This window comes from Ixodes scapularis, unplaced genomic scaffold (assembly GCF_016920785.2).
Source record: "Ixodes scapularis isolate PalLabHiFi unplaced genomic scaffold, ASM1692078v2 ptg002596l_1__unscaffolded, whole genome shotgun sequence".
Lineage (NCBI taxonomy): Eukaryota > Metazoa > Arthropoda > Arachnida > Ixodida > Ixodidae > Ixodes > Ixodes scapularis.
The window spans coordinates 116889-144657 of NW_024610256.1; the positions used below are offsets into that span (position 1 = coordinate 116889).

The 27769-nt window shown below is 47.6% G+C and overlaps 1 protein-coding gene and 2 long non-coding RNA genes across 3 annotated transcripts; 2 read left to right on the forward strand and 1 right to left on the reverse strand.

The window, feature by feature from the left end:
* Nucleotides 1–204: 204 nt before the first annotated feature.
* Nucleotides 205–2320, forward strand: LOC121047149. The gene is made up of 7 exons (XR_006077303.1): nucleotides 205–349; nucleotides 418–606; nucleotides 675–863; nucleotides 932–1120; nucleotides 1189–1377; nucleotides 1446–1634; nucleotides 1703–2320. It is a non-coding gene; the product is annotated as an uncharacterized LOC121047149 (long non-coding RNA).
* Nucleotides 2321–2495: 175 nt separating this feature from the next.
* On the reverse strand, nucleotides 2496–6079 carry LOC115331531. Its single transcript, XR_005798464.2, has 5 exons — nucleotides 5501–6079; nucleotides 3217–4343; nucleotides 3102–3156; nucleotides 2965–3034; nucleotides 2496–2904 (listed from the first exon to the last, which is right to left on the reverse strand). It is a non-coding gene; the product is annotated as an uncharacterized LOC115331531 (long non-coding RNA).
* An 11711-nt stretch (nucleotides 6080–17790) lies between these two features.
* Nucleotides 17791–27490, forward strand: LOC115315468. Its single transcript, XM_042288383.1, has 6 exons — nucleotides 17791–18021; nucleotides 18934–19129; nucleotides 20208–20421; nucleotides 21210–21279; nucleotides 21572–21757; nucleotides 27377–27490. The coding sequence occupies exons 2-6, from the start codon at nucleotides 19084–19086 to the stop codon at nucleotides 27488–27490; spliced, it is 630 nt and encodes a 209-aa protein (XP_042144317.1). The 5' UTR covers nucleotides 17791–18021; nucleotides 18934–19083.
* The last annotated feature ends 279 nt before the right edge of the window (nucleotides 27491–27769 follow it).

A 27769-nucleotide genomic window follows, 5' to 3' on the forward strand; every position in this document is an offset into this window, starting at 1 on the left:
AAAGCTTTGAACCTGCTCAATCTTACCCCTGTTGCTCGGGGCACAGCTTGGACTCCGGAGAACCCAGGCGAGCTCTGTGACCGATGTGGCCGGTACGGCTGTGTGATAGATTTGTGTTACAATGGCCGTAGTCTCTCTTGTCTCATTCTTACCCCCACAGGAGTTAACCAAGGTGTGGTCCGAGTTCCAGTTGAAGGAGAGGCAGCGTCTAGTGGTTGCTGTGAGACATGCAGTTTGAGAGTGTGTGTTACCACAAGAAAGCCTTAAACCTGCTCAATCTTACCCCTGTTGCTCTGGGCACATTCTCGACACCGGAGAACCCAGGCGAGCTTTGCGACCGATGTGGCCGGTACGGCTGTGTGATAGATTTGTGTTACAATGACCATAGTCTCACTCGTCTCATTCTTACCCCCACAGGAGTTGACCAAGGTGTGGTCCGAGTTCCAGTTGAAGGAGAGGCAGTGTCTAGTGGTTGCTGTGAGACATGCAGTTTGAGAGTGTGTGTTACCACAAGAAAGCCTTAAACCTGCTCAATCTTACCCCTGTTGCTCTGGGCATAGCCTCGACACCGGAGAACCCAGGCGAGCTCTGCGACCGATGTGGCCGGTACGGCTGTGTGATAGATTTGTGTTACAATGACCATAGTCTCGCTCGTCTCATTCTTACCCCCAGAGGAGTTGACCAAGGTGTGGTCCGAGTTCCAGTTGAAGGAGAGGCAGTGTCTAGCGGTTGCTGTGAGACATGCAGTTTGAGAGTGTGTGTTACCACAAGAAAGCCTTAAACCTGCTCAATCTTACCCCTGTTGCTCTGGGCATAGCCTCGACACCGGAGAACCCAGGCGAGCTCTGCGACCGATGTGGCCGGTACGGCTGTGTGATAGATTTGTGTTACAATGACCATAGTCTCGCTCGTCTCATTCTTACCCCCAGAGGAGTTGACCAAGGTGTGGTCCGAGTTCCAGTTGAAGGAGAGGCAGTGTCTAGCGGTTGCTGTGAGACATGCAGTTTGAGAGTGTGTGTTACCACAAGAAAGCCTTAAACCTGCTCAATCTTACCCCTGTTGCTCTGGGCACATTCTCGACACCGGAGAACCCAGGCGAGCTTTGCGACCGATGTGGCCGGTACGGCTGTGTGATAGATTTGTGTTACAATGACCATAGTCTCACTCGTCTCATTCTTACCCCCACAGGAGTTGACCAAGGTGTGGTCCGAGTTCCAGTTGAAGGAGAGGCAGTGTCTAGTGGTTGCTGTGAGACATGCAGTTTGAGAGTGTGTGTTACCACAAGAAAGCCTTAAACCTGCTCAATCTTACCCCTGTTGCTCTGGGCATAGCCTCGACACCGGAGAACCCAGGCGAGCTCTGCGACCGATGTGGCCGGTACGGCTGTGTGATAGATTTGTGTTACAATGACCATAGTCTCGCTCGTCTCATTCTTACCCCCAGAGGAGTTGACCAAGGTGTGGTCCGAGTTCCAGTTGAAGGAGAGGCAGTGTCTAGCGGTTGCTGTGAGACATGCAGTTTGAGAGTGTGTGTTACCACAAGAAAGCCTTAAACCTGCTCAATCTTACCCCTGTTGCTCTGGGCATAGCCTCGACACCGGAGAACCCAGGCGAGCTCTGCGACCGATGTGGCCGGTACGGCTGTGTGATAGATTTGTGTTACAATGACCATAGTCTCGCTCGTCTCATTCTTACCCCCAGAGGAGTTGACCAAGGTGTGGTCCGAGTTCCAGTTGAAGGAGAGGCAGTGTCTAGCGGTTGCTGTGAGACATGCAGTTTGAGTGTGTGTTACCACAAGAAAGCCTTAAACCTGCTCAATCTTACCCCTGTTGCTCTGGGCATAGCCTCGACACCGGAGAACCCAGGCGAGCTCTGCGACCAATGTGGCCGGTACGGCTGTGTGATAGATTTGTGTTACAATGACCATAGTCTCGCTCGTCTCATTCTTACCCCCACAGGAGTTGACCAAGGTGTGGTCCGAGTTCCAGTTGAAGGAGAGGCAGTGTCTAGCGGTTGCTGTGAGACATCCCAACAAACCACTGGATGTCCATTGGACATCCGATAGGTATCCGCTCAAGATATTCGGACGTCCCCAGGAGATCCGTAGCCGTCCGACGGACGTCCCCAGGATATCCGTCAGAGTGCCAAAGGTAACAAATTTGCATGTCCGTCGGACATCCGAAATGGGATCCTTCTGCAGGCCAATTTTGGATATTCGGATGGCTTGCCTGAATTCATTCTACTTTAGCCCAGATATGTTGTAAACCAGTCAAAACACTAACCTGAGCCAATTTCTACAGGGTAGAATTTCTTCGGATATCCCGTGAACATCCTATAGACATCCGATTCAGATATATCGAACATCTGTGGGACGTCCGTATACGTCCAACGAACATCCCCAGGACATCCGACAGAGCGCCAAAGCGAACAAAATTGCACATCCGTTGGACATCCGAAACGGGATCCCTCTGCAGGCCAATTTCGGATATCCCGGGAACATCCGATAGAGATCCAATTCAGATCTACCGAACATCCGTGTACGTCCGATGAACATCCCCAGGACATCCGACAGAGCGCCCAAGCGAACAAAATTGCACGTCCGTCGGACATCCGCAATGGGGATCCCATTGCGGATGTCCGACGTACGTGCAATTTTGTTCTGCAGACCAGTTTTGGATATTCAGATGCCGCATGCCTAAATCCGTTCTATTCTTTCCTGGATATGTTGTAAACAGTCAAAGGACGACCCTGAGCCAATTTATATTGGCAATATGGTTTTATTACTACACTCGTGTCCTATTTATACAGGCGCTTCTTCTGATTCATCTCAGAGGTTGGTGTTCAATCTTTACGCATTGGGAAACCATCTTGCTTTGTGTCATCTTGCAGCTGTCTTTTCATGGCCCTAACAAAGAACCAAAGAAGGTATCAGTGCAGGAAATTTCATAGTACATCCAGAAAGTACCTGTAATTGTCTGGCATACTGTAAGGTCACAATCCCCGGCGTGGGCAAGTCCTCTCTGCACCGTATGGCCCTAAGAAAACAAGTTGGAGACGGTATCGGTATGAGTGAAGGTAAATTTTGCAACACTTGGAAGTTACCTGTGGCTGAGTAGTGTAGTCTAAGGTGTTCGTCCCTGGCATGGCAAGGTCATTTCTGCACCAAGGTGAAGAAGAGATGAATGCACGCAACTTTCACACCAGAATCGGAACATACCTGTAGCTGAGTGGCATGGTCTAAGGTGCTACTCTCTGGTGTGCTGGGCAGCCCTTGCTACACCGCATGGACCTAAAAAATCAAGTTGAAGAAATAATGAGCGCAGAGAAATTTCACAACACTTTTAAAACCTTTTAGTAGCCGAATAGCATAGTGTGAGGTACTAACATTTTTCCATAACATGGCAAAGAACAAACGCTGCGGCCCCGCAAGACAGTCAGAGCGAGTTGCATCACAATGTAGCCGTCGTGCATTCCTCCCGTGGAGTGCTGTCATGTACTTTCCTCTGTCACTTTAATTGGCTCACGGGGGCCATATAGCTTTCACCCTTAGCCAAGTTATAGTGAAGCGGAGTGTACTATAAAGGCGCGTTCCCACCGGCGATGCGATCTAGTCGTGCGATCACTTTCATCGCAAAAGCGACCATTGCGGGCAAAAAACGACGCGATTCGAGCAGTCGCGACTCGACCCGACTTTTTTGTGATGCGATCTAGTCGCGGAGCGGCTGAGCCAATCAACGGCGTTCGGAGGGAGAGTTTTCGAGAAACGACTTGCCAACGAAGGCGTTGGACTCACTCATTGCGCACGCCGGTGTGACCATCTAATTTGTTTGCGATGCGATCTAGTCGCATCACGCGACTGCTTACATCGCCGGTGGGAATGTGCCTTAAGAGTGGCAACTTGGGAGAGTTGGTGATGCATTACAACCAAAAAAAGCGCAAAAATTGGACGAAGGACGAGTGAGAGGAATGTAAGCGACAGGCGCCGACTTGCAACTAAATTTTTAATTAGGGAAAAACATGAAACCCTCGAGCCACCAAAACATGAAACACCGCCAATCTTATCAATGTGATTACAATATTGCTTCATAACGCTTATGAAGCAATTGCTTCATTTGTGCCAAATATGGCACAAAATACAAACCCTTGAACTGTAATTTTGTAGCTAATTACCAAAAAATGTTGCTTCGCAGCTCTGGAAACAAGTAGGCACATATAACAATGTTCAAACTTGCCTTGTACACGACTTGACTGGTAGTAAAAAAGGATAGCACATTCCATAGTAGAAATTACCAGGGGCATTTTTATGGTCCATTGGCTCCGTTAATGCCTGCTCACTGGCCTTTCCTGAAAATACAAAAAAAATGGGTTCAATAAAAAGTCAAAAATAAATTTGTCATCAAAAGTGGAGTGCCACTCAAATACAAAAGCAGAGCATTAAATGTACTTGCACACCTTCTTTCCCACAAATCCACAGTAGGCCATTTCCTGCCATCTATGGAGTGCATCCAGTGTACGACGAGGCACCAAGAAAGTGATCCGTGCAAGGAAATTGAACATCTCCATGTTGAAATTACGTTCTTAAATTGCACCATACTGTAAGTCCCGTAATCATCTGGGTGCACTTTGCAGTGAGTGGACTAGAATGTGCTCTGCAACAGGGAAGACGTGCATGCATTTTTCAGAGGTGGATATATATAGCGATGTGAATCACGAAACTGCCAAAGAAAAGTGCAGACATGATGGTGTGCCTTCATGTGTGTGGAGATAGTATATAATGAACATCAGAGTTTATGTATGGTATTAACAACATATATCTGATTAAATGAGAATCTTCAATTTTACTGTGCTAAACACTGCGCACTATGCAGCTGCTTAAAATCCACTGTAGGAATGCAAATACGGTATAGGCGCTCTTTCGCATTTTGCTTCTGCAGAATCGAGTCCAGCACCAAACTAGACGCCATGAAAGCACACATTGACCCATCATGATCCACTTCATTCCAAACGCGAGGCTTTCAGCGCCCCCGCCAAGCACGCGCGAGCGTGCAGTGCAAGCAAAGGTTCAGGGGAACATGCTTGTGCTAGTAGCTTCGGCTTCGTTTGCACACGAAGTGAAACAAACATTAGTAGCTTCGATAAAAGCCATTCATGTGTAAACAAAACACGCAAAAAAAAAATTAAGATTGAACTTTGGAGAGCAAATCCCTTGGTCTACTTTATGATTAAATAAGCCTGAGACTGAGGAACACATATAAGGGGAAAAACACACACGGCCCCAAACATAGCTGCTGAGTTCTAGCCGCTGCTGGAGTTCTAGCCGAACTCGTTTGCACCCGAGAGACCAAGCAGCCCTGACACCGTACCCGGGCTGGACGGCGCGGCGTCAGGTCCACGCCGACGACGCAGCAGCTTCACCGCCCTCACGTTCTCAGGCGTCAAAAACACAATTGTTCACTGTCCCTGAGAACAGCCCAATGCCTAACTTCTAAAAGGTCACTCACCTTCCGATTCCCTTGTAGCCGTGCTCGATGAAATGGAGAACAGTGGCGAGACGGAGGCTGTCAATCACCGGTCCTAAATCGAGACTCGCACTTGCTTGCTCGCACAGGCTTGAGAGCGGATCATTCGTGTCCGCTCGCTTTTGATCTTTATATTTTAAAAGTGACAATAACACTCGCGAAAAGAGAAAGCGAGCGCGGTAGCAGGATAACAGCGGAGACAGCGACGGCGGCGGTACCGGCAGGCCGAAAAAGGCGCTATTGGCTAGAATAATTCTGCAGTAAATACATTGAAGCTTTTTCCTGATATTTCCAGATATTACCTATTTATTTAGAGCAATTTCCTTTATAACTGAATATAAAATGTCGCTGAATTTATTTTGTTAGTAACTTTTTAATACTTAGGGTCTACGCGTTTACTTTTCATTTTTCTCATTTACTGCGGAGATGCACGCCTCAGAAGCTAGGGAAGTGCAGCTAAAGTGAACTTTAGTGCAGCTTCCAGTTTCCTTAATACAGAAAGAATAAACAGAAAGGACGGACAAGGACGGACATCTTTCGACTTTCAACAACATGTAGCGTTCTTTAATAAAGAACGCTATTAGAAGTTGGCATCGAGATCGGTGAACCTAGAGAAAAAAAGGGGGGGAAGGAAAGGACAAGTGACAGAAGGGAGGGAGAGGGAAGAGGGAAAGGAGTAAAAGGGGGGAAGGAAAGAGAAAGCGAAACAAGGGAGGGAGAGGAGGAGAGAGAATCGGGGCAGCGGAGGAGCGAGGAATTGTTAGCCCAGTGGGACAAGAAGGGGGGTCGGCATGAGAAAGTCGGGAAGTTGTTAGCCCGTTAAGATTAGGAGGAGGGGAAGGAGAAGAGGGGTCATCTCAAGACACAGAGCGGCGCCGCATCACCGCACTGTCAGGGAGCAAGGGCCCCCCGGGCCCGCGTCAAGGCCGCAAGTTGGGGGCGCAAATAAGCCGCCTCCCTCTCGGAAAGGACAAGCGAGGGAGACGAAATGTTTTGAGATGCCTGCTGCATGGCGTAAGCTTCAATTATCTCGCGTCCGTAGCGGTCTCTATGTGAGCCCAGGATCCGCGCGTTGTGAAACCGGGGCTCACACGAAGAACATGCGCCTCTATGGCGGAGAAAGGGATGCTGGGACTCAATGTCCCCTTTTTTTATTTCCCTGTCGTGCTCGCCCAGCCTGTCATTCACGCAGCGGCCCGTTTGACCGATATACTCGGCGCCGCACGACAGGGGAAAGGAGTACACGCGTCCAGTTGCGCAGGAAATGAAGGGTGTTTTGTGTTTCTTTGCAAGACACAGAGCGGCGCCGAGTATATCGGTCAAACGGGCCGCTGCGTGAATGACAAGCTGGGCGAGCACGACAGGGAAATAAAAAAAGGGGACATTGAGTCCCAGCATCCCTTTCTCCGCCATAGAGGCGCATGTTCTTCGTGTGAGCCCCGGTTTCACAACGCGCGGATCCTGGGCTCACATAGAGACCGCTACGGACGCGAGATAATTGAAGCTTACGCCATGCAGCAGGCATCTCAAAACATTTCGTCTCCCTCGCTTGTCCTTTCCGAGAGGGAGGCGGCTTATTTGCGCCCCCAACTTGCGGCCTTGACGCGGGCCCGGGGGGCCCTTGCTCCCTGACAGTGCGGTGATGCGGCGCCGCTCTGTGTCTCGAGATGACCCCTCTTCTCCTTCCCCTCCTCCTAATCTTAAAGGGGCGGTGCAATGATTTTAACACTGAAAGAATGTGCAGCTTGTATTTTTTATATTGTTTACTTCAGCATAAGTGAGAGAAAAAGTGCCACCATACCCCAAAAGACCTATATTTCGCTGCGTAATCGCAAAATAAAAAACGTTTTTTTTCCCCAACCTGCGGCCACATGGTGGCCGCAAATGGAACTTGTGGTGTCGCGTCATTCGGAGTGGTTTTTTTAAGTGATAGTGTTAGGCAATTGTAAGCTTGATTTAAGGTTAAGTTTAAAAAAAAAAAAATCTTGTTGTTTAGGCATGCAGAAACGCTTCAAAAGCCTAATATTGCCGCTAAAAGATTTGTGGCGCCATCTACCGCAAGTCAACCAAACCTGCCGTCGCCGACATCCATCGACGCCCGAGGCGCCTACGGCGGCTACACGAGCAACCCGGACCAGAGCGAGCGCGCGCGTCGAGACCGGCCGTGCCCGGACGTTTCGTCTTTCCCTCGCTCGACGGAGTGCGTTAATTGGTCGTGGTCCGTAGTATCGTGGTATCGTTATTGTTCCTGGTGTCTCAACCTCGACTTCGACTGCCCGCTGCACAAGTCTACCTGACTTACTATACGCAAGCACCTTGCGCTCGACGTCGCTCAGGCCGTCCGCCCATGCCGCCATATTGGTCGGGAATCGACGGGAGAGCGGCGAGCCTGGCGAGCCGGCGAGCGCGGCGAGCGCTGGGGAAACGGAAGCCAGAAGCACCCAACCGGAAACCAACGCCACTCCGAATGACGTCACAGGCGAAGCTGGTGCCGCTTCAATGTTGAGTTGAGGGGTGCCAGAGATACCAATTTCTTTTATTTTTTTAACGAAAACTAGGGCAAGCAGGAAAGAATAGTTTTCGGTCCTTCGTTTTATAGGTGGCCGGGATCAATTCCCGCAATTAATTAGCCGAAGTCCGCAAATTGTTGCACCGCCCCTTTAACGGGCTAACAACTTCCCGACTTTCTCATGCCGACCCCCCTTCTTGTCCCACTGGGCTAACAATTCCTCGCTCCTCCGCTGCCCCGATTCTCTCTCCCCCTCTCCCTCCCTTGTTTCGCTTTCTCTTTCCTTCCCCCCTTTTACTCCTTTCCCTCTTCCCTCTCCCTCCCTTCTGTCACTTGTCCTTTCCTTCCCCCCCTTTTTTTCTCTAGGTTCACCGATCTCGATGCCAACTTCTAATAAAGAACGCTACATGTTGTTGAAAGTCGAAAGATGTCCGTCCTTGTCCGTCCTTTCTGTTTATTCTTTCTGTATTAAGTCATCAAAACCAACGCGCTCACGTTTAACTATTTCCAGTTTCCTCCTACCATCGCGACGACGCTAACGACGCGGCGTGTTGCGGAAGAAAGGCAAACTAAGTACCGTGTTGGCGCGGCACTCGCAACAGATGGCGCGGTACTCGCCACACATGGCGTATCCTCCCCTCCAAACACACACAACCAAGGCACACAACACACGCAAAAACCGCCCGCCAAAACGGTGCCCCCCTCTCCGTCGACGTCTTTTCTTTATATTTTTTGTTTTTCCCGACCGAGCTGTTTTGGCGTACGCTTTGTGCGAAGGCACTAAAGCTTCCCCTCCCACTTAGGGGGTGCTTTGTGCAAAAAAGTAAGACACGGATTGCGCTTTTGTAGTGGAGCACGCCACTGAAGCGGCGATACTAAAAATTGGAAGCACCACAAAGTCGACGTTTCAAACGTGCTACGCAGCACCGCTTAAGATTTTTGTTGTAACGCTGTAAGACTGCAGCATATTCGTTTCTCTTACCAAAAATAAAAAAAAAACAAAAAAAAAACACGTCATTTTTTCCCGGAATACTGCGATTCCGCCGTGTAATCGCAAACCAAAAATCTAACTATTTCCCAATCTGCAGCCGCGTATGGCGACAACGAGAACCATGGCGTGATACACAAGATTTTAAGTAATTTAAAACGAAAAAATACTTTTAATAGTCCGTATTCAGTACCCTAGCTGAAATGCGGGAGAAGTGATTGTCAGAAAAAGCGAACCAGCTGTTTAGAGCGTGGGTATCAAGAATAAATGAGTCTTACTAAACAAAATAATTATAGCTGAAATCTTTAAAAACAAAAACAAAAAAAAAACACTATAAAGATTTTTCTTTTCTTTTTTTTTTTAGAATAGTAAAAAAAACATTAAGTTACATCGCTAACCCCAACCGGGAGGGAAAAATATATTTGGAAAAGGATTGAAGAAACAATTGACCCATCGCAATACGTTTCTCTAATCAACAAACGAAGTAAGAGGGGGAAAACATCTTAAACAGTCGACTGAACAAATCATTAAAATCAATAATAACAAACTTTTTGGTTTTTTTCAATTACGAGTTGATGAGATCAGAAGTATTTGTAATGATAATGTGGCTAGGGTGACCAGTCTGTCTATGCTGGAAAAAGCGATGAAGAAACTTCATCGTGACGTCGCCGGTGGGAGGAGTCTAATCTCAATCGGCGATTCGGCGGCGAACTCAACTGGCAGGGAACTTCATCGCGGCGCGTTGATGACGTCGACGGAGAGTGGCGATTGAGTTGAAACTTCATCGGGATTTGTCCCCAAAATATGTCCCTAGAGGGAAATGCGCAACGCCGCATCGAAGGGTCTCGTAAAAGCAACATTTTTAACTTCTGAAAATGTATAATGCGGTACAATCTAAATATAATTACCGGTGTCAAGTCTAGGTCGCATGAATCATGTCTTTCTACGTAAGTGAAACAATTTAGATGATCGCAATGCGTGAGCTGCATCGCGATCGTGATGAATCGTCATGACCACTGATCTCAATGACAATTGCTGGATCGCGCTTGCCGCTCCCGCAAGTGAAGCCACCGGGCGTCACTCGCTTGGGATACGATTTGCCGTTTTTGCTAGCCTTTGCTGCGGTTTTCCAGCGTGCTGACGACACGTTTTCTACTCGTTCGTCGTCATTCGCCGAAGAAGTTTTTTGAAGACTCTGTGTATTGTTGAGACTTTCCGTTGTGAACACGTGGAAAATTTTACGAAAGTGCAGTGTCGCAGGAAAAAGGCACAACGCGTCGAAAGGAAGGGCTGGCGGCGTGTTCAAAGCATCCTTGGCACGCCGAAGTGCCGTGTCTCTGTGCCTTCGCGCGCTTGGATACCGACCAAGAACCGACGCCGTGTGAATGTGTTTAGCGAGTGCAATGTGCGTGAAGCCGTATCAAAAGGTACAACTCGTCGAAAACGTGTCGCCGGTGTCGCGGCGTGATCAAAGCTTCCTTGGCACGCCGAGTGATGCATCTTTGTGCCTTCGCACGCTTGGATACCGGTCAAGAATTGACGCCGCGCCAAAGTTCTGAACGTGTGTCGCGCGTAGATGCCTTTAGATCATTTATATATATCGGCCACGGAGTTCTGGATCGTCCAGCTGTTCCGGTGAGTTGCTATCAATAAAAGGGGGAGATCTGTACGTATTCTTATGTACTATATTAACCATGGCTATGTCCCAAATCTACTCTAATAGATTCCGTGGGAGCACGAATAGGGCAACGTTGTACGTGGAGCCAGGGGGGTTTTCGAAAGCAAATGTACAAGACGGCGAGAATGAAAATCTTTGAAGCGCGGCCGATATGGTCGTGTGAATCTGTTGACCAATTACATTAGGCGAGTCGCGTAGGTTGATAATAAGCCAGCACTGATCAGTGATGAGGAGCTGTTGTGCACGGTATTGTGTAAATTGTCTAAGGACGAAAAAAAGACGTACCTTCTCCCCATCTCCCGTCGCTAGTGGACGCTGGATTAAGCTCGTTCCTAAACCGCGAGGGGAAAAGACGCTGATCCAGAGGCACGAACAGCTTCACGCACATTGCACTCGCTGAACACATACACACGGCGTCGGTTCTTGGTCGGTATCCAAGCGTGCGAAGGCACAGAGACACGGCACTTCGGCGTGCCAAGGATGCTTTGAACACGCCGCCAGCCCTTCCTTTCGACGCGTTGTGCCTTTTTCCTGCGACACTACACTTTCGTAAAATTTTCCACGTGTTCACAACGGAAAGTCTCAACAATACACAGAGTCTTCAAAAAACTTCTTCGGCGAATGACGACGAACGAGTAGAAAACGTGTCGTCAGCACGCTGGAAAACCGCAGCAAAGGCTAGCAAAAACGGCAAATCGTATCCCAAGCGAGTGAAGCCCGGTGGCTTCACTTGCGCTGCAGCGAACAAGCGGGGAAGCGCGATCCAGCAATTGTCATAGAGATCAGTGGTCATGACCATGTCATGACCACTGATCTCTATTGTAGAAGGCTGGATCGCGGACCGCGGCCTCGGCAGCTGGGGCCGAGTGTCGCCACCGGCGGCCATTGATTGACACCAGCCAATGCATGGGACTCTAAGGGAAGAACGAGAAAAAGTGACGTTTTCCCCGTTTTTAAGTTGTTGTTGGCACTGAAACTTTTTGGATGCTTTTCGATAAGCTTGTCAAATAGCTTGCGTACAAACATTAAAGCTGACAGCCTTCGCAGTTCTTATAAATAAATATTTTCTGGTCGAGAGTGACTCCGCTGTAGTGCAGCTCAATGAGGCGAGAGTTACCTAGAGTTACAGCGGAGTCGGTGGCGGTTTCGTTGAGTTTGGTTTAGCAGACGACAAGCTCGAAGGCTTTGCTACGCGGAATTCGCTCACTCCCGGAAAGTCGCTGTTGAGATGGAACTTCTTTGTCATTCATCACCTTCTGGGCTTCCCTAATGACGGTCTTATTGACGGCAAGTTCTTTTATTTACTCTACTACGAGAGCAAGCTCGCCGGCTCAGCCGTAGGTGCTCCGGTACGTTTGATTTTTTTAATCGTCGTTCGAACGTTTGACAAATACCAATTCGATCTCCAAACACCCGACATAAGGATCGCAGCACACCATAAAATACTCGCCTCCGAGCACATCGTACAAGCTTTGATATTCTTACTTTTGTGCGTTTCTCCCATAGACGTGCGTGTATTGCCTGGTGTCAAGCAATGGCCGCCGGTGGCGACACCGACGGGCTCCCGATCCGCGATCCAGCCTACTACAATTTAGACCTGTGCGCCGGTCAGAAATCGCCGGCGGCGGCGCGCCGGTGTTTTTACCTCCGGCGGCGGCGTGTTGACGGCGCGGGGATCAACGGACCGGCGGCGGCGTGGCGCGGAAGAGGGAGGGGAGGAGGGGGGTGTAAATTAGAGAGTGAGGAGGAGAGAGAAAGGAGTCGTTTGAATTTGGAAAACAAGATGAAAATAACCATAAAAAGGAACACACTTTTTTATTTTATTTTTTATTTATTTTTTTTCTGTGAACTTAGAAGAATGAGGTACTTCGGCGTCTGGTTTATTAGAGAATATGTCGCCGGCTGGCAGCCGCGGCGCAAGATATTCCGCAAGATGAGGACCGACGACAACAGGTATTTTATCACCGCGTTCCACCCCACCACGCGCTTGTCGCACGCCCCGTGCCTAACAAGTCGACCGAGCACGTCCTTCGATTTATAGAACTCGTACTCTCATTTGATACGCCGCAAGCCGTCATCACCGACAACGACAGGGTCCTAACCTCTCGTTCGGCTTCGCGGTACTTCGCCAACAGGCACATTCAGAGCATCCCTAACAGTACTTTATACGTCCCCGAAGCTAACGGCTTTGTCGAACGCGTCAACGGAAAAATCCTTCCATGTCTGCGCGAAAGAACGTCAATGGCGACATCGACCATTGGAGCGATTATCTCCAGGCAACCAGCTTTCAAGTGAACCAGCAGCCGTGCGCCGGACTCCAGACATCACCGTTCGAACTCCTGTTCAACTTTGTCCCACGTCGAGCAATGGAATTTTTTCCGCTTCCCGACGAGGTCGGCGACGTCCGCGCGAACTGCGACGCTGCAAACGCGAACCTCGCTTACCTTCACGGCATGAAGCGTTCCTACGATGCAAAATATCGACCAGCTCCATACAGGGTCAGGGACAGGGTATGGTACACGAACGGCGTTCCTTAATTCCTCGAAACTTGGCCTGCTTTTCCATGGACACTTAATTCATCACCAACGTGAACAATCAAACCTACACCATTTCCGGGTTTACCCCGCAAGGCACACCGGATTGCCGCCAAGCTGCCGCACGATAGCTCTTTTCTTTTTTTCTTTTTTTGTTTCACGAACAACCTGCAGCGATTGACGTCGATTTCAACCAACTCGCCTTGCTCCGCAGCAGATCTTCCGATTACAAGCGCATCACGCCGACGCTGCCCTCCAAGATCCATGGCTAGACGCATAACAGAGGATCATGACAACATTAACAAAATGTGCGAGGGTGCAAGGATTTTGAGCTCGGGAGTGTAAGCAAATACTCTGGCGGCAAAGACCCGTAAGGAGAGCCTCCCCGACTCGACCGGATGGGGGCTCGACTTCGACCCCCGATGCTGGATCCCGGCGTGGAAACGAGAAAGAAGGACCCCCAGAAACACGATGTGACAGGAACAAGCCATGCGTGTGGATCAAAATAAAATACGTTTGAAAGAAGCCTGAAAAACGGACGCGAATATAGCCCTTTTGTATCAAATTATTTCACAAAAATTTCATTAAATCGTTTTGCGGTCTACAAAACCGTTCATCCCGTTATAACACTTTAAAAACACAGGCGAGCTGGTGAAGAACTTCCATAGTAACGGGAGACACGAAACGATAAAAATAACGCACAAGAGAACAAGTCTCAAACACAGCTTTTATACCCTTTTTCACATCAAGAACTCTAGTAAAAAGAGTCCGACTCCTTGCGAACCATTACTAATTTCCACCTTTATGTGGAGAATTAAGATATATGTAGCTGGATTCTATTATATATACGTTATCAAGACGTACACGTTCCAGTGCCAAAATCATCGCTTTTTTCTCCGACAACCAAATCTCGTAAGACTTCGCGTCGCGTATACGAACATCTTTGTTTCATGTATGTGCTCTCCCCTTCTGTAATGCCTTCGGGCCCTGAGGGTACTTTGATAAATAAATAAAAAAATTAATAGTTTATTTGAACAAGGAACGCTCTTATATATACGTCAAGGCACTCACAACCAAAAAAGAACTCTTTAAAAAAAAGGTTATCACCATACACCCTTTTGTCCCATATAACGCACCCCAAAACTTTAGTTTGACGCACAGTGCACAGACGGCCACACGTTTTACAAGGGGCTTGATAACGGAGCGATATAACTGATTAAATAGCTAAAGTACGTATCAAAGACCACAGAAAGAAAACATTGATGTTTCGCAGCAGGGCCAAGAAAGCCCCGATTATTAGTATTATTTTTTTTTTTGTTGTTGTCAGTAAAACGTACATTAGCTATTTTAATAAGTTGTACCACACGGCTATCAAGCCTCTCGTGAAAGTTAGTACCGTCAGATCGACGTCTGAAGTTTTGGGGTGTCTTATATGGGACAAAGGGTGTACGAATACACCCTTTTTTTAGAGTGTAGGTCACTGAAAGCCGGACATTCAGGCAGATCCAAAAGATTCATGGTCACACTAACCTGCCACCCAGACGACCCCGCTTGATGACTGACCAGCCATATATGCGATAACAGGCAACTTTATCAGAACCCTTACTAATATATGATACACGCGTGACGAGATGTCCCTACAGCGTGCAATTCGCCAAAACGTGTGTCCGTGAAACGTGTGCCCATGAAATGTTGTCTGCGATAATTAATTCCACGAAACGAGTTTCGACGAAATGAGATGGTCCCTACACCACTCCTGCCTGAAAAGTTACACCTGGGTTCTTATGTTTTTTTTTTCTGGCGTCCCTGAAGACCACCAGAAAGGGGGTTGACCTTTCTAATTTGTGCTGAGCTTTGAAAACTAAATTTACACCGATCGCCACTAATATAAAGTTATGACAGATTCCATGGTAGTAAGGCACACACACGACATTCTTCACAGCCGGTTTTTCCACAGGAGCCGGATTAAACCTTCAGCACCTTGAGCACAACTCTGACAATTACATCATTGTGATGGCCCGCCTCCAAACGACGCATCTTTTGCAACTCAACTACCTCACCAACCCAAAACATACGGGATTCTTTACAAGCGTTATCCATCGCAGACGCAATTACTCCACTCTTAACTATTTTCAAGTGACAGCTCTCAGCTGCCGACGGAGGCTTGGCTGATTCCTTGCCGTACATCCAGCACAGGCCCTTTTCCGTGTGCAACAGTAGGTCTATAAGTACTTAATTCGACTGTTGCGATGGCAGGGTTTTGCGGTCCAATTGACAAGGACCGCACAACCGTGTCAACGTGTACATAAGCCTCGTTTTAAAAAAAATCTCGGACAACACTGGAGCAATTCACGACCCGATACACACACCCTGTTTTTGAATAAAGAGAACCATCAACGTCTACAGCAGTGGACTCTAAATGAAACTCCAGAATGCTGATAAAACTATCTACATCAATCCCATTGGCAGACTGCAGCTTCACTAGATTATCATCACACCACCTCCTGACCCTTATTAACAGCTCCGACTTATCCATAGAGTAACGTAAGTCCTTGATGTCTACAGGTGTCACATCGCACCTTCTCCCATGATGCGGATTCAATATTTCAATCAATTGCTCAGAGTTTTTGAGTGACAATGGGCTGTTGCTCCACTCCTGTCAGGCATTTCTAGATAAAAACCGACAACACCTTCTGCCAAACTCAATTTTCGTTCACAACCATTTGAACAATTACACCAGGATGGGATTGTTACAGTTGTGCTCAAGGTGTAAGGAACGTACGTTTAATCCGGCTCCTGTGGGAAAAACCGGTTGTATGGAATGTTGTGTGTGTGCTACCTTGGAATCTCTCATAACTTTATATCAGTGGCAGAGAGGTTCGGTGTAAATTTAGTTTTTAAAGCTCAGCACAAATTAGAAAGGTTAACCTCCTTTTCGGGGTAGTCCTCAGGGGTGCCAGAATAAAACACGTGCACAACACGTGCCGGAACTATTGATGGCGTCCGCCTCAATTATCTCTCTAACGGTCTTATCTGTATGCCTAGCGAGAACAGTGGAGGAAGCAAATAATGGTTTGCACCTGCAGTCATGCGTGGTTTCAATTGACTTTGCAGAAAAAGAGATAGCGTATTTGCAGTCCGCGGCGGGGCCACGGATTGGTTGCGATGTGGTGTGGTGACGCAATGTGTATCTACGCTGAGGCGCTTGGATTAAATCAGTTGAAAGTAAGCGCTCTGTGGTCTTCTTCCTCTGTCTATGTCTTAAAGCGCAATCATGTTTTCTCACGCACAATACACACTCGCCCAACAATCAGCAATGGTAGGAGAGTTCTGAGGGAGACGATGCGTATTTTGACCTCTGGTAATTGAGTAAGCACACCGTCCTCAGCATTGGACAGTGATGTGAAGCGTTTTTTGTGTCTGTTTTCTCAGAATTGTAAGGACTGTGCTGGAGCTGGAGTTGCCTGTTATCGCATGTGGCTGGTCAGCCCTCAAGCGAGGTCATCAGGGTGGCTGGTTGGTGTAAATCATTTCGATATGTCTGAATCATGAATCATATGGGTTCTGTCTGAGTGTCCGGCTCTCGGTGACCTAGTGAAGGGGAGGTGTTTCTTTTTTGGTGGTGAGGGTTTTGAGGTATATGTAACAACGTTCGTTGTTCAAATAAACTACAAGCGGTGTTTGAGACTTGTTGTTTTGTCCGTTTTTTTTTTGTTTGTTCTGTGTCTCCGTTTTTTATCGAACTTCTACACCTATTGATATATTTACAGGAGTAAAAATGAAAGGCAAAACAATCTATTCATTTTTATGCATAATATAGTAGGTAAAACTTATATAGAAGCAGCACAAAAAAAAAAAAAAAAACACCAATACCCCCCCCCCCCCCCTAAAAAAAAAAAAAAAAAAAAAAAAAAAAAAAAAAGTTGGCGGCGCCGGCGGCGCGCCGGATTTATTGTGCGGCGGCGGCGGCGGCGTGCTGGATCTGGGGAACCCGGCGGCGGCGCAGGGCGGCGAGAGCAAAACAGGCGGCGGCGGCGGCGCGGCGCGGCGGCGCACAGGTCTACTACAATGGACCTTTTTCCAGTAAGGAGTGCCGCATGACGGTTTCGCCGCCTACTACAAATGGAGGGCAACCGGACTCGCTTTCTCCCATAGGAACAGATTAGTGTCGCAAGAAAACAGTGCCCCCCAAAAATGGCGAAAGGGCGGTCAAGGTCAAGTGGAAAGGGTGTGCGCGTGCGCAGACGCTTACTGGAAAAAGGTCCATTAGGGGTGTCGCGAACCGGCCGCGGTTCGAGTTCGACCAGGTTCGACTTTTTCGAACTTTTAGTGGAAAGTTCGTCGACCTTGTATTGAGGTTCGACTCGTGTGCGCATGCGCGACAGGCTACGAGCGATTCGGAGGAGGAATAATGGCAGGTCACGTGACCCGACGTCACCGGAAGTGACGTCACAAATATAACGTCACGTGACAAAGAAATTTTGTTTTGCTTGTTTTGTTTTCTGTGACGTCACGGTTTTTAGCGAGGAAACTTTTTCTTATTTTTACTTTGTTGACGTATTATTTTTTTTTTTATTTTGTTTATTTTCTTGCTTTTGCAACCGCGGGACCGCGTTTCTGCGCTTCAGATTGCGTTTTTCCGACTCCTTTGTTTGATATCGTGTCGTATCGTCGTATTTATGTAGTTATTAGGAACGGCAAGGCCTACGTTGTTGCGTCCTTTACCTGAATATCGTGACCGAATCGAGTGTCGTCGATTTGAATCGTGTCTTGCGAACCATCGTCGAACAAAAGGTGAGTGGCGTTTTCCTGTGATGTGATTTCGATGTGTTCGTTCCACGTGTCCGAGCTGCTTCTTCGTTTCAAATACATTTGGCGCCGCTGCCTATTGTTTGAGCCTGTGCTCACGATGAAAACACGCATCGCAGAAACCTGAAAGCCCGCCAAAAGAGCTCTAAAAACCGCATCCCAGACCTGCCGGCAGACTTCCGAGCTAAGCCTGATTAAACAAAAACGTTTGATCCGGCGGAATAATGTGTTTGATATTACATCCCATGTCAACAAGGAACTGCGCTGTCTGTCTTCGCCCCCAACAGGTTTTATTCTTCCGGGTTTTTCAAATCTTTACCAACCCGCGTCCGATCGTAATACCCCGATCACAACAAATAGTTGATCGTGCTCCGATGGCTCCAAACATCAGCCGGCAAGGAAGTTACGTTTTTCGCTTCTATATTTTGACCCAAGTAAGCTCATGTTCTCAAACTATGTCATTCTGTCACCACCTCCAGTTGCACATTCTGGCGCACTTGCAGCCTCGTGCACGCTTGCGAGGTTTCCTGCTATCGTACCCTGGATATCATGGATTTCTCGCCGTACGCGAGTGCTCACGGAGGCGTGCTATACACTCTGTATCATAAGTTGTGTGCAGCAGAGGCGCAGGCCCGAGCACATGACAGTAAAAAGCGCCTTTTTTGCACGAGTACCCGCGCAAAAGGACATTCTGCAGAGCTGTGCCCTCGCACCCGTGCCTTTGCTGCACACAACTTACGAGGCAGTATAATAACCGAGCCGTTTTTGTTTCTTTTGCACATTACTGTGAAAGAAGTGTCATTGCTGTTTTCTTCTCAAAGAAAACTCAGAGACGTTAGACAAAAGCAAACAGATAGGAGACTGCACATTCATATGTTTTTCCCCCTTGTGCTACAGGTGATGGCTGGTCGTGGTTCATCAGCGTTTGTTTTGAAACTGATGGGTACCACAAGGCATGAAGGAGGTGACTTGCAGCAGCAAGGCACTGCAAGCCTTCGCAGCAACTGGCTAGCCAGTGCTGCTCTGTTCTGAACTGCACTGCGTGTCATGCGGAGGTTTTGTGCAAGCTCTCTGGGCGGCGACGCTAGCCACGGTAAGTGCATTCTATGCAGCTTCCTTTTAGGGATATATGTGGCTCGCAGGCCATGTCGTGCCAGCGAAATATGTGCCACCCGAGTGACAGCAGTGCTAGTGGCAAGGCTGCGCTGACAGTAATCAACACTGCACTGTGTTTTCATTCAATAACTAGTGACAAGGAACCAAATACTCCCGAGAGAGTCTCGGTTGTGCTTTGATAAACTCCAGCTCGCTTATGAACAGGTGGATGGCACAGATGGCTTTTCCTGGTGGACTTGGTGTCCGTGTTAACATTGCAACCAGACTTTCTTTCAGTTTGTGGCGTTTTTTCGTTGCGGGTGACCAGCATTGCAGTAGAAAAAGATGCAAAATAGTATAATGTTTGCATTCGTTACCTAAATTAATGGCAAGAACAACTGACATACATTTCCACCGACTGCATTTCTCGGAGGAATAGCCTGGACTAAAAAGCTCGCTACACTATGTCGTTCCCTCTTCGCCTGTACAACTCTGCGTCTTCCCTCGATCGTCTTATGTGGCTGCTTCTGTGTCTGCCTAGGCACTCGGTTGAAATGGGGAAAGCTGTCTGCGTTGCACATAACCGCCATTAGAGCCAGCGTGGGCGTAGCTGGGGTAGCCCCCACTATGGCTTCTCCAGCTCGACACAAGTAACATTCCTACCGCTGTTGTGTTAGCAGAAAACAGACCTGCTTAAAACGTACAGTGCACATAGCACACAATGGAGAGGTTGCTTGCCAATCATTTTCTTGGAAGTGTGAGTTGAGCCCTTTCGAGGCAGTTTGCTTCCGCACCGTGCACTATAATCCGCCCGAGAAGAGAAAACAAGATGAATAACCAGTAGGATTTCTTTGTTCCAAGGCTTCTTGACGCAGAAAAAGACTAGGGAGCCAGTATTGTTGCTTTTTTGCTACCCCGTGCGAGACTCAAACCCGACATGCAAGGAAGTGGAAAGGCCTCTTCCTTTCTGCTTTCTTGTGCCTTGGGTTTTAGCTGTGTTCAGAATTCACAGCTCGCCTGCATGCCTACTCTTTTGTTCACTGTGTTACTGAAGTTTTCTGTCGTTGCTGTCCCAGATTGGCTTCGTGGATGCACAGAAATACTCAAGGCGCTTGACGTCTGTGGCTCATCTGTATTGTTTTTCCCGGTACCACGGCATGAAGGAGCTGGCCTCCCTCCCTTCCATCAGCTGCGAGATACTACAAGCACTGGGCTACAGCTGCAGCTAGCCCATGGGTACCGTTCTGCGTCCTGTACTGCATCTAGTTCGAAAGGCCATGTGAAAGGCAGGTGTGGTCTTTATGGGCTCTGTCACTATGTGCATTTTCTGCAGCTTTTTCGGGGCAACTTCATATTAAGATTCAATACGGACTCGAGTGAGAGGGGGGCATTCTGAGAAAGCCAGCCTCTTTGTTAAACCATTGGGACTGGTATTATATCTACAGAGTTTATTTACACCTTTTGTTATGTACTTTTTTATTTATTTTTATTTTACTAGTTACTTATACTTCAATCTGACACGACAGCCACCAAAAATGGGGAAAGGACAAAAATGTTGACATATTGGCCTTTTTGTTTTCTGGCAGTTTGTTTGAAGAGCCAATGTTGGGGGCCGTCATTCGTGTTATTTTTCCCACACGCACGTCCAGCCTATGTTTACGTAAAGCCCCAATTGCCCCTTAGCAACAAAAATAATTTATGCGACAGACTAGGCGGCAGCATTGTGGACGAAAACAGGCCAGATTATATCTGCCATGTTTAAAAACTACATTCGGTGACAGGTTATGAATTCAGTGGCAAGAATGCACACCGCCTGCCAATCACTGCTGTCAGTTGTCGTGACGTCACGTCCTGCTAAGAAACTAGTATATATTTTTTTTAAATGGCAGGTTTTGGTTGCTGATGCCTCGTAGCACGTCAGCACTCTAAGCAATTCTTCTGCTCTTGGCCTCTCCGGTTTTACTTTGCAAAGTCATGACGGCGTCTGCTTTTGTTTGCGGTATTTCCCGTGTGTCGACGTGAGAAGGCAGCGATTGTATCGCCAAGGAAGTAGCGATCAATCTGCGCATTTATTCCAGCGGCACAGCGTTTACAAACCGGACTTTGCCCTTCACCGAGGGGAAAGTCTACCGACTGGCCCTACAGTTGGCGAGCATTGTGCAGCCGTGAGCGCGTAACTTGTCCGAATGCTTTCGTCGGTATACAGTGACAAAATGACTCGCTGAAATGCGAAGTACCATACAGTACCATGCCGTACAGCAAACCATCGATCACTTGCTGCAGCAACTTTGCGTTTTAAGTCGTAATAATAAAGTGATTTTTAGGCTAAAATCATTTTTTCATACTGCTCAATTATTCGGAATTCTGCACGATCCCCATCGGGTCTGCAATATCGGTCGGTGGCTGTATAACCTTTAAACACAATGGTTACACACCACAGGTACCGGGGACCATGACATCAGTGAGCTGGCTTTCACCTTGTCCAAGGCAGCAGCGGAACACTACGGGCGGGACCCTGGATCACTGCACCATGGATGCCGTCCTGTACCCTGCACGGCACTGCGTGTGGCTTAAGTGGCCAAGCAGAGGGTCATTGCATGACTTTTATGAGGCGCCGCTAGCCATTGTAAGTACATTTTGGACACTCATGTCTGGTGATGTACTTTTGTGCTCTACCGCAGAGCACATTTGGTGGCGGTTCAGTCTTGCCAATTACACCATTTTGAAACGGAACACATTTAGTGGTGGCTCGGTTTAGGTTTCCTGGCTCGGTGATCTTGCAACAGTGTCTAGACTTGGCGTAAACCTTTTTGTACTTCATTGTCAAGGCTAGTGTAATTTCTGCAATGCCGTTGAAGCCACTTCTGCACGCAAACAAGATAAAAGTCGAAGCCACATGCTCGTGCACAGTGTATGACTACATGTATGCATGGGCACTCGTGCCCATGCGTACCCACTCGCAACATGGAGCATGTTTGTTTCGGCCGACACTCCACGCGTTCATTTCGGCGTCGCCACTCCACACGTCTATGCACTCGCTGCACCTTGAGAATCAAGTGTGCACCAGAATGCACTCCCGTCATGCATCACTCGGGAGAGGAACAAGAGCAGACGACTGGGGTTTTTCCGCCATAAGGAACGAGAACTGAATAAAAGGGGATTTTCTGCTAAGAAACTGCGTCCCACGGGCAGCAAAATCGGGCGCGAGCTGGGCTATTTATTCTGTGAAGCAAGCAATCGACAACCTGTGCTTCATTTTCAATTTTTCTTTCAGTTTGTTGCCACACACTTTTTTATTTTATTTATTTATTTATCAATACTGCCGGCCCAATATTGGGCCAAGGCAGGAGTGGGGTGATACAGTGTCATACCTGCAAATTATAAACACAACAGTTCTAAACAAAAAGCAATCTTAGCACTGAAAAATATCTACGACTTAATCGAAAGAAGAAAATCAATCAATATCAACAGTAATACAGTAACCAAATGTAAGGCTAGTAATAACAGTAGCAGTAAATGTAACAGCAGTAATAACTAATAAAATAAAGACAGTAAAAATAATGTCATAACAGCAATAAATGCAATCTTAGCACTGAAAAATAATATCTACGGCTCTTCCGAAAGAAGAAAGTGAATCAATATCGATAACATCACCGGGAAGGCTGTTCCAAAAATCAATTGTATGCACAAAAAAAAGATTGTTTATAGCTATTTATTCGAGCTTTAATAGGGGCTACGGTCTGTGAGTGATGCAAGCGGTCCGAGTAAAAACTTTTTGTTTTTAGGTAAATCACGCTATCAATTTTTATACTACTCTTGAAAATCTGAAAGAACAGCTTCAAACGTTGGCTCTCTCTTCTGTTTGACAGCGGGCTTATATTGGCTCTCCTTTTACGTTCGGTCACAGACATAGTTTGTCTGAAATCTGAAAAAACTATATGCACTGCTAGCAATTGAATATCTTCGAGTTCACTGACCAGAGAGCTCTGCCATGGGCTCCACACTCCAGACACATATTCTAACACAGGTCTAATAATTGTCTTATAAGCAAGAATTTCAACGGAAGGGGGAGATTTACCCAGCGTTCCCCTCACGTACCACAATTTGTTAGTTGCCCGCTTCTTAACATACTGTACATGCCTTTTCCACCCAAGGTCACAAGACAAAATCACTCCCAAATATTTGTAACTGTCTACTTCAGTCAATCCTATGCCAGCAACCTCATAGCTAAAATTTAAGATAGTTCTTTTTGTTGTAATATGCATGTACTGAGTTTTGCTAATATTAATATCTTCATGTTATTTTCATGACACCAAGACGCAATGTTAGCCAATGCGTCACTCACTTTTATCTGGTCTGTAAAGTTTATATTCATCTCGTCTCGTCTCGTGACATGAAGTCGCTCGTCTTCGGGTCTGTGCTGACGGCGTTGTCGCCGATTGCCAGTCAAGGGTTTTAGTGATGTCGGGATCATAGACTTAGGGTTGAATAACTTGGCTTAATATACAGGTGTTATACACAAAAATTACAGCATAGTTAGAGTTCGCTAGTTCTCAAAACTCAATGGCCTCTGCCGTCTAACTCTCTAAGTGACACCCCTGCACTTTATCCACTTGATTTTTTTCCGCATCACTCTTGATGGGCCTTTTATCTCAACTCCTGCTGCATCGCTTTCGATGTGTCTCCTCTCAAGTCTCTCAGTCAACTCCCCCTTCTCAACTCTCCCGCTCCCAACATAGCTACCCTCGTCTCTCTCTTTCACTCTCTCCCTCTAACATGCATTCTCGTCCCTGTGGTAGGGCTACACATATCCCGACAAGCAAAATAATAAATGAGTTCAGTTGGCGCTATCCAAAACAAAACGGCCCTCCGCCGCTGACTCTGTAAACATTCCAATCATAGACCCCTACAAACGCATTTACAAGTCCTTAATATACCTCTCATGTTTACAATAGCCGATTCCCCGTACAACCTCGAAAGGTCGACAACACGGGATGGGACATGCCATCAACGGCATAATGCGGCACAATGTGCGTCAAGGGCAGCTAAAATAATACAAAGTACCTTTGTAGGCAAAGAAGTTATATGCGGAGTTCTATATAAACAGGTGTAAGGTTATAATGTTCACGTTGGCGCCTCCACTTGGGGCCCATCGACCCCGGGAGGGGGCACGCAAGGTGTAGTAAAGATGCTCGAACCCCCGATGAAGGCAAAAAGATACAAAATTATGCAACACGCCCCTTTAACCGAAATGATAACATAAAAAAACAAGATTTGCGAGCCTCTGCTCACGAAACGCCCATTGTTTTCATTGCACAGTGCAACTCCTCCTGTAATACTGCTTTATAAAACTAAGCATCCGAAGCAGACACGCACAAGTGAAATGCTCTGAATACAATAAACTTTTTTTTTTTTTTTTTTCACATTCTTAATGTTTAGGTTTGTAAAAATAAAAGAAAAATCTTTGCGACTACATGTTCAGTGGAGAAGCAGATCGCAAGCCTTGGCAGGGCACTACATTCTGATCATAGTGCCCATAGATACGCGACAAGGCGTCCGCATTCGAATGCAAGCAACCCTGTTTGTAGTCTATCTTAATCTGCTAGGCCTGCAGCAACAGGCTCCAACTTTGTAGACGGTCATTGTTCTGCCTGCTGTTGTTTAGCCATCGGAGCGCGTTGTGGTCCGACTGGACTCTGACATTTTGTCCATCAACATACACATGAAAATGTTTCATGGCCCACACAATTGCCAGACACTTCTCAATTGTTGCATACTTCTTCTCACAAAGAAGTAGCTTACGGCTGGCGTACGCAACGGGGTGCTTGACGCCCTCGCTAGTTTGAGCTAGAATGGCCCCGATCACCCTGTTGCTAGCGTCTACTTGGAGTATATAGGGTCGACTCGGGTCTGGGCTCCGCAGCACTGGACTGCTGCATATTCTCTCCTTCAGTGCGCTGAATGCGCTCTCGCATGACAGCGTCCACACTACTTGCTTAGGTTCAGCCTTATGTGGGAGGTCGGTCAGCGGTGCGGCCAGCTCCACGAAGTTTTCAATGAAATTCCGGTAGAAGTTAACTAGGTCCAAGAAGGAACGGACTTCTGTCTTCGTGTGGGGCCTCTCGATCGCCTGGATGGTCTCAATCTTTTCAGGGTCAGGTTGTGCTTGCCCATCCCTAATCACGTGCCCCAGGTAGTGCACTTCCCACCTCCCAAGCTGGCACTTGTTTATTTTTTAGAGCCAGGCCTTCCTGACGCAACTTCTTTAGGATGGTGCACAAATGAAGCAGGTGTTGCTGAACACCTGCCACGTGTTGCTGAACACCGCTATGTCATCTAAGTATGCCCGAGCGAAGTCTCGGTGCTCTTTCAGGAGGTCGTCCACCAACCTTTGGAATGTCGCCAGTGCTCCTTTCAGTGCGAACGGCATCACCGTAAATTCGTACAAGCCGGTGTCCGTACGGAATGCTGTCTTAAAAAAAGCTTCCTCTGATAAACCGATTTGTCAAGGGTGCCGATTATTTTGGCTCTCCCCACAGTCTCAATCATCTCAGGGAGTGAAGGCATGGGGTAGGCATCATCCTGTGTTGTCGCGTTCAGCTTCCTGAAGTCGACACAGATCCTCATGCTGTTGTCTTTCTTCACGCATACTATCGGGGATGCCCACGGACTTGTCGATGTCCGTATGATGCACCATTTCCAGCATTTCCATCAGTTGTTCCTGTACCCCCACCTTGATACTGTACAGAACCCTGTACGATTTCGACGAAATCGGGTCGGCGCTCTTTGGGATCTCGTGGTTCTACCTGGCCTATCGTCGAAGACATCACCGTAGGACCGAATCAACTCGTCCAGTTCTTGAACCTCGTGAGCCTGAACTTCAGCGCCCATGTTCAGCCCTCCGCTTGACCCGTTCTCTCGGGTCCGTACATCAAAACACGCCATTTCGTCACCGATTTCGTCGGGTGCTTCCATTACAAAGGACATCTCTCGGGCAACGTTTTCGGTCATGACCGCTTTTATTTGATACGGGTATTGAAGAAGTCTTGACAAGATCATTAGAGAAAAACCGAGTGACTTGCGGGAGCCACTGGTTTCCCTCCCCTGAGAAGGTGTAAGCTGCAGACATTCCGGCCGGAGTCGCCTGGCTTCGAGCCTGCTCGTTCTGTATCATGTCGGGGAGAGTATGCCACCCTTCTGGCCTACTCTCACACTTCCCTACACGTTTCCCGTTTTCAAGGGACCAGCCAGATCACACGGGACGGTCCCTCCTCCGAGTGGACGTTGCCCGGAGTCCTGAAGTGGACTCCGGGCGACGGGTAGGGTGCGAAGAGATCCTGTGAATGCTATGCAATTTAGAACACCTTTGGGAAATGCCAAAGAAAGCTATTTTTTTGTGGATGTGGTGCTGTCTGTTGGATTTTTCGCTAGCCATTGTTAAACTCCCAGAACTCTGTGCCGAAAAACTGAGGGAGAGGAGGAGACAAGAGTGCGGGGACGTCAGAACGCAGAGCTCTGATTGGAACGATTAGTGGGTAGACCTAAAGCTAGCTGCCTTTGTCTGTTCTGCACATGCGGAACGACGGTGTCTGGCTTTTGGTTTTTGCATTTGAATGCGTTCGACGAGTGCAGTGTAGACAAAGATAGCTTCTGTCTCTGCTGCAGTCGTCGAACACATTTGAAGATGGAACGCCGGCATCCAGCGTTTTGTTCTCTCATTCGAACACGTTAGAACGCGGAACGCTGGTGTCCAGGGTATGGCTTTCACATTCAAACACCTTTGATGAGTGCAGTGGATACAAAGGCAGCTAGGTCTACCCTCTAATCATTCCAACCAGAGCTCTGTATTCTGACGTCCCCACATGCTCTCGTCTCCTCCTTTCCCTCAGTTTCTTGGTGTATACTCAAGTGCTCTGCATCATGTGCAGATTTTTTTTTGTGGGGGGGAGTCACATTCCCCCCCCCCCCCCCTTGAGGTTAACTTCTTAATGAAACATTAACATACTCCAGCTTTTCTTAGGAAGAAATTATTAGTTTTTGGTGACATAACAAATATTAGGTCAACAAAACACACCTGGGCAACATTTTGCCCGTGATATCATCTTGCAAACCGCCCCCCCTCCCACCGACCCCCACTCCAACCAGCCTGACAAATTCGCCCCTGCTGTTCATTGCCTTGCATGTTTGGGTCAGATATTGTTGCTGTTGACCTGATGGACTCCCTTGTTCTCTTCATTCATCATAGGTTTCAAACCGTCCTGAATCACGGACCAAGCCTTGCAAGACCTCACTCTTATGCCCTCTCCTTTTTGGTGGATCGGGTCTTGCCATCTTCCCCTCTCGTGGCTCCGTGTCTTAAATAAATTGTATATTTTTCTGATGACGGTGTATACCTCTTGCTACACTTCACAAAAGGAGTGTGGTAAATCCATGCCACAGATTACTGTGAAACATGTGAGGAGGTAATTATTAAAAAGATGAAGCTCCGAAAAGTTTGATGGAAAGAAGATGGATATCTCCGTTTAATTTTTCTTGCCACCTTAACATGCTATGTCCGAAGTTTTTCAGCCTTTCAGCTTTTGACCATTCACACTTTTAAGGAAAGGCTTTTAGCAAGAAAAGTTCCCATGTCTGTGTT

Coding starts and splice junctions, on each gene's coding strand:
- LOC115315468 (XM_042288383.1), top strand. CDS start 19,084: ATGCGGAGGTTTTGTGCAAGCTCTCTGGGCGGCGACGCTAGCCACG. Junction 19,130..20,207: donor GGGCGGCGACGCTAGCCACG/GTAAGTGCATTC, acceptor TTGCTGTCCCAG/ATTGGCTTCGTGGATGCACA. Junction 21,758..27,376: donor ATGAGGCGCCGCTAGCCATT/GTAAGTACATTT, acceptor CATTCATCATAG/GTTTCAAACCGTCCTGAATC.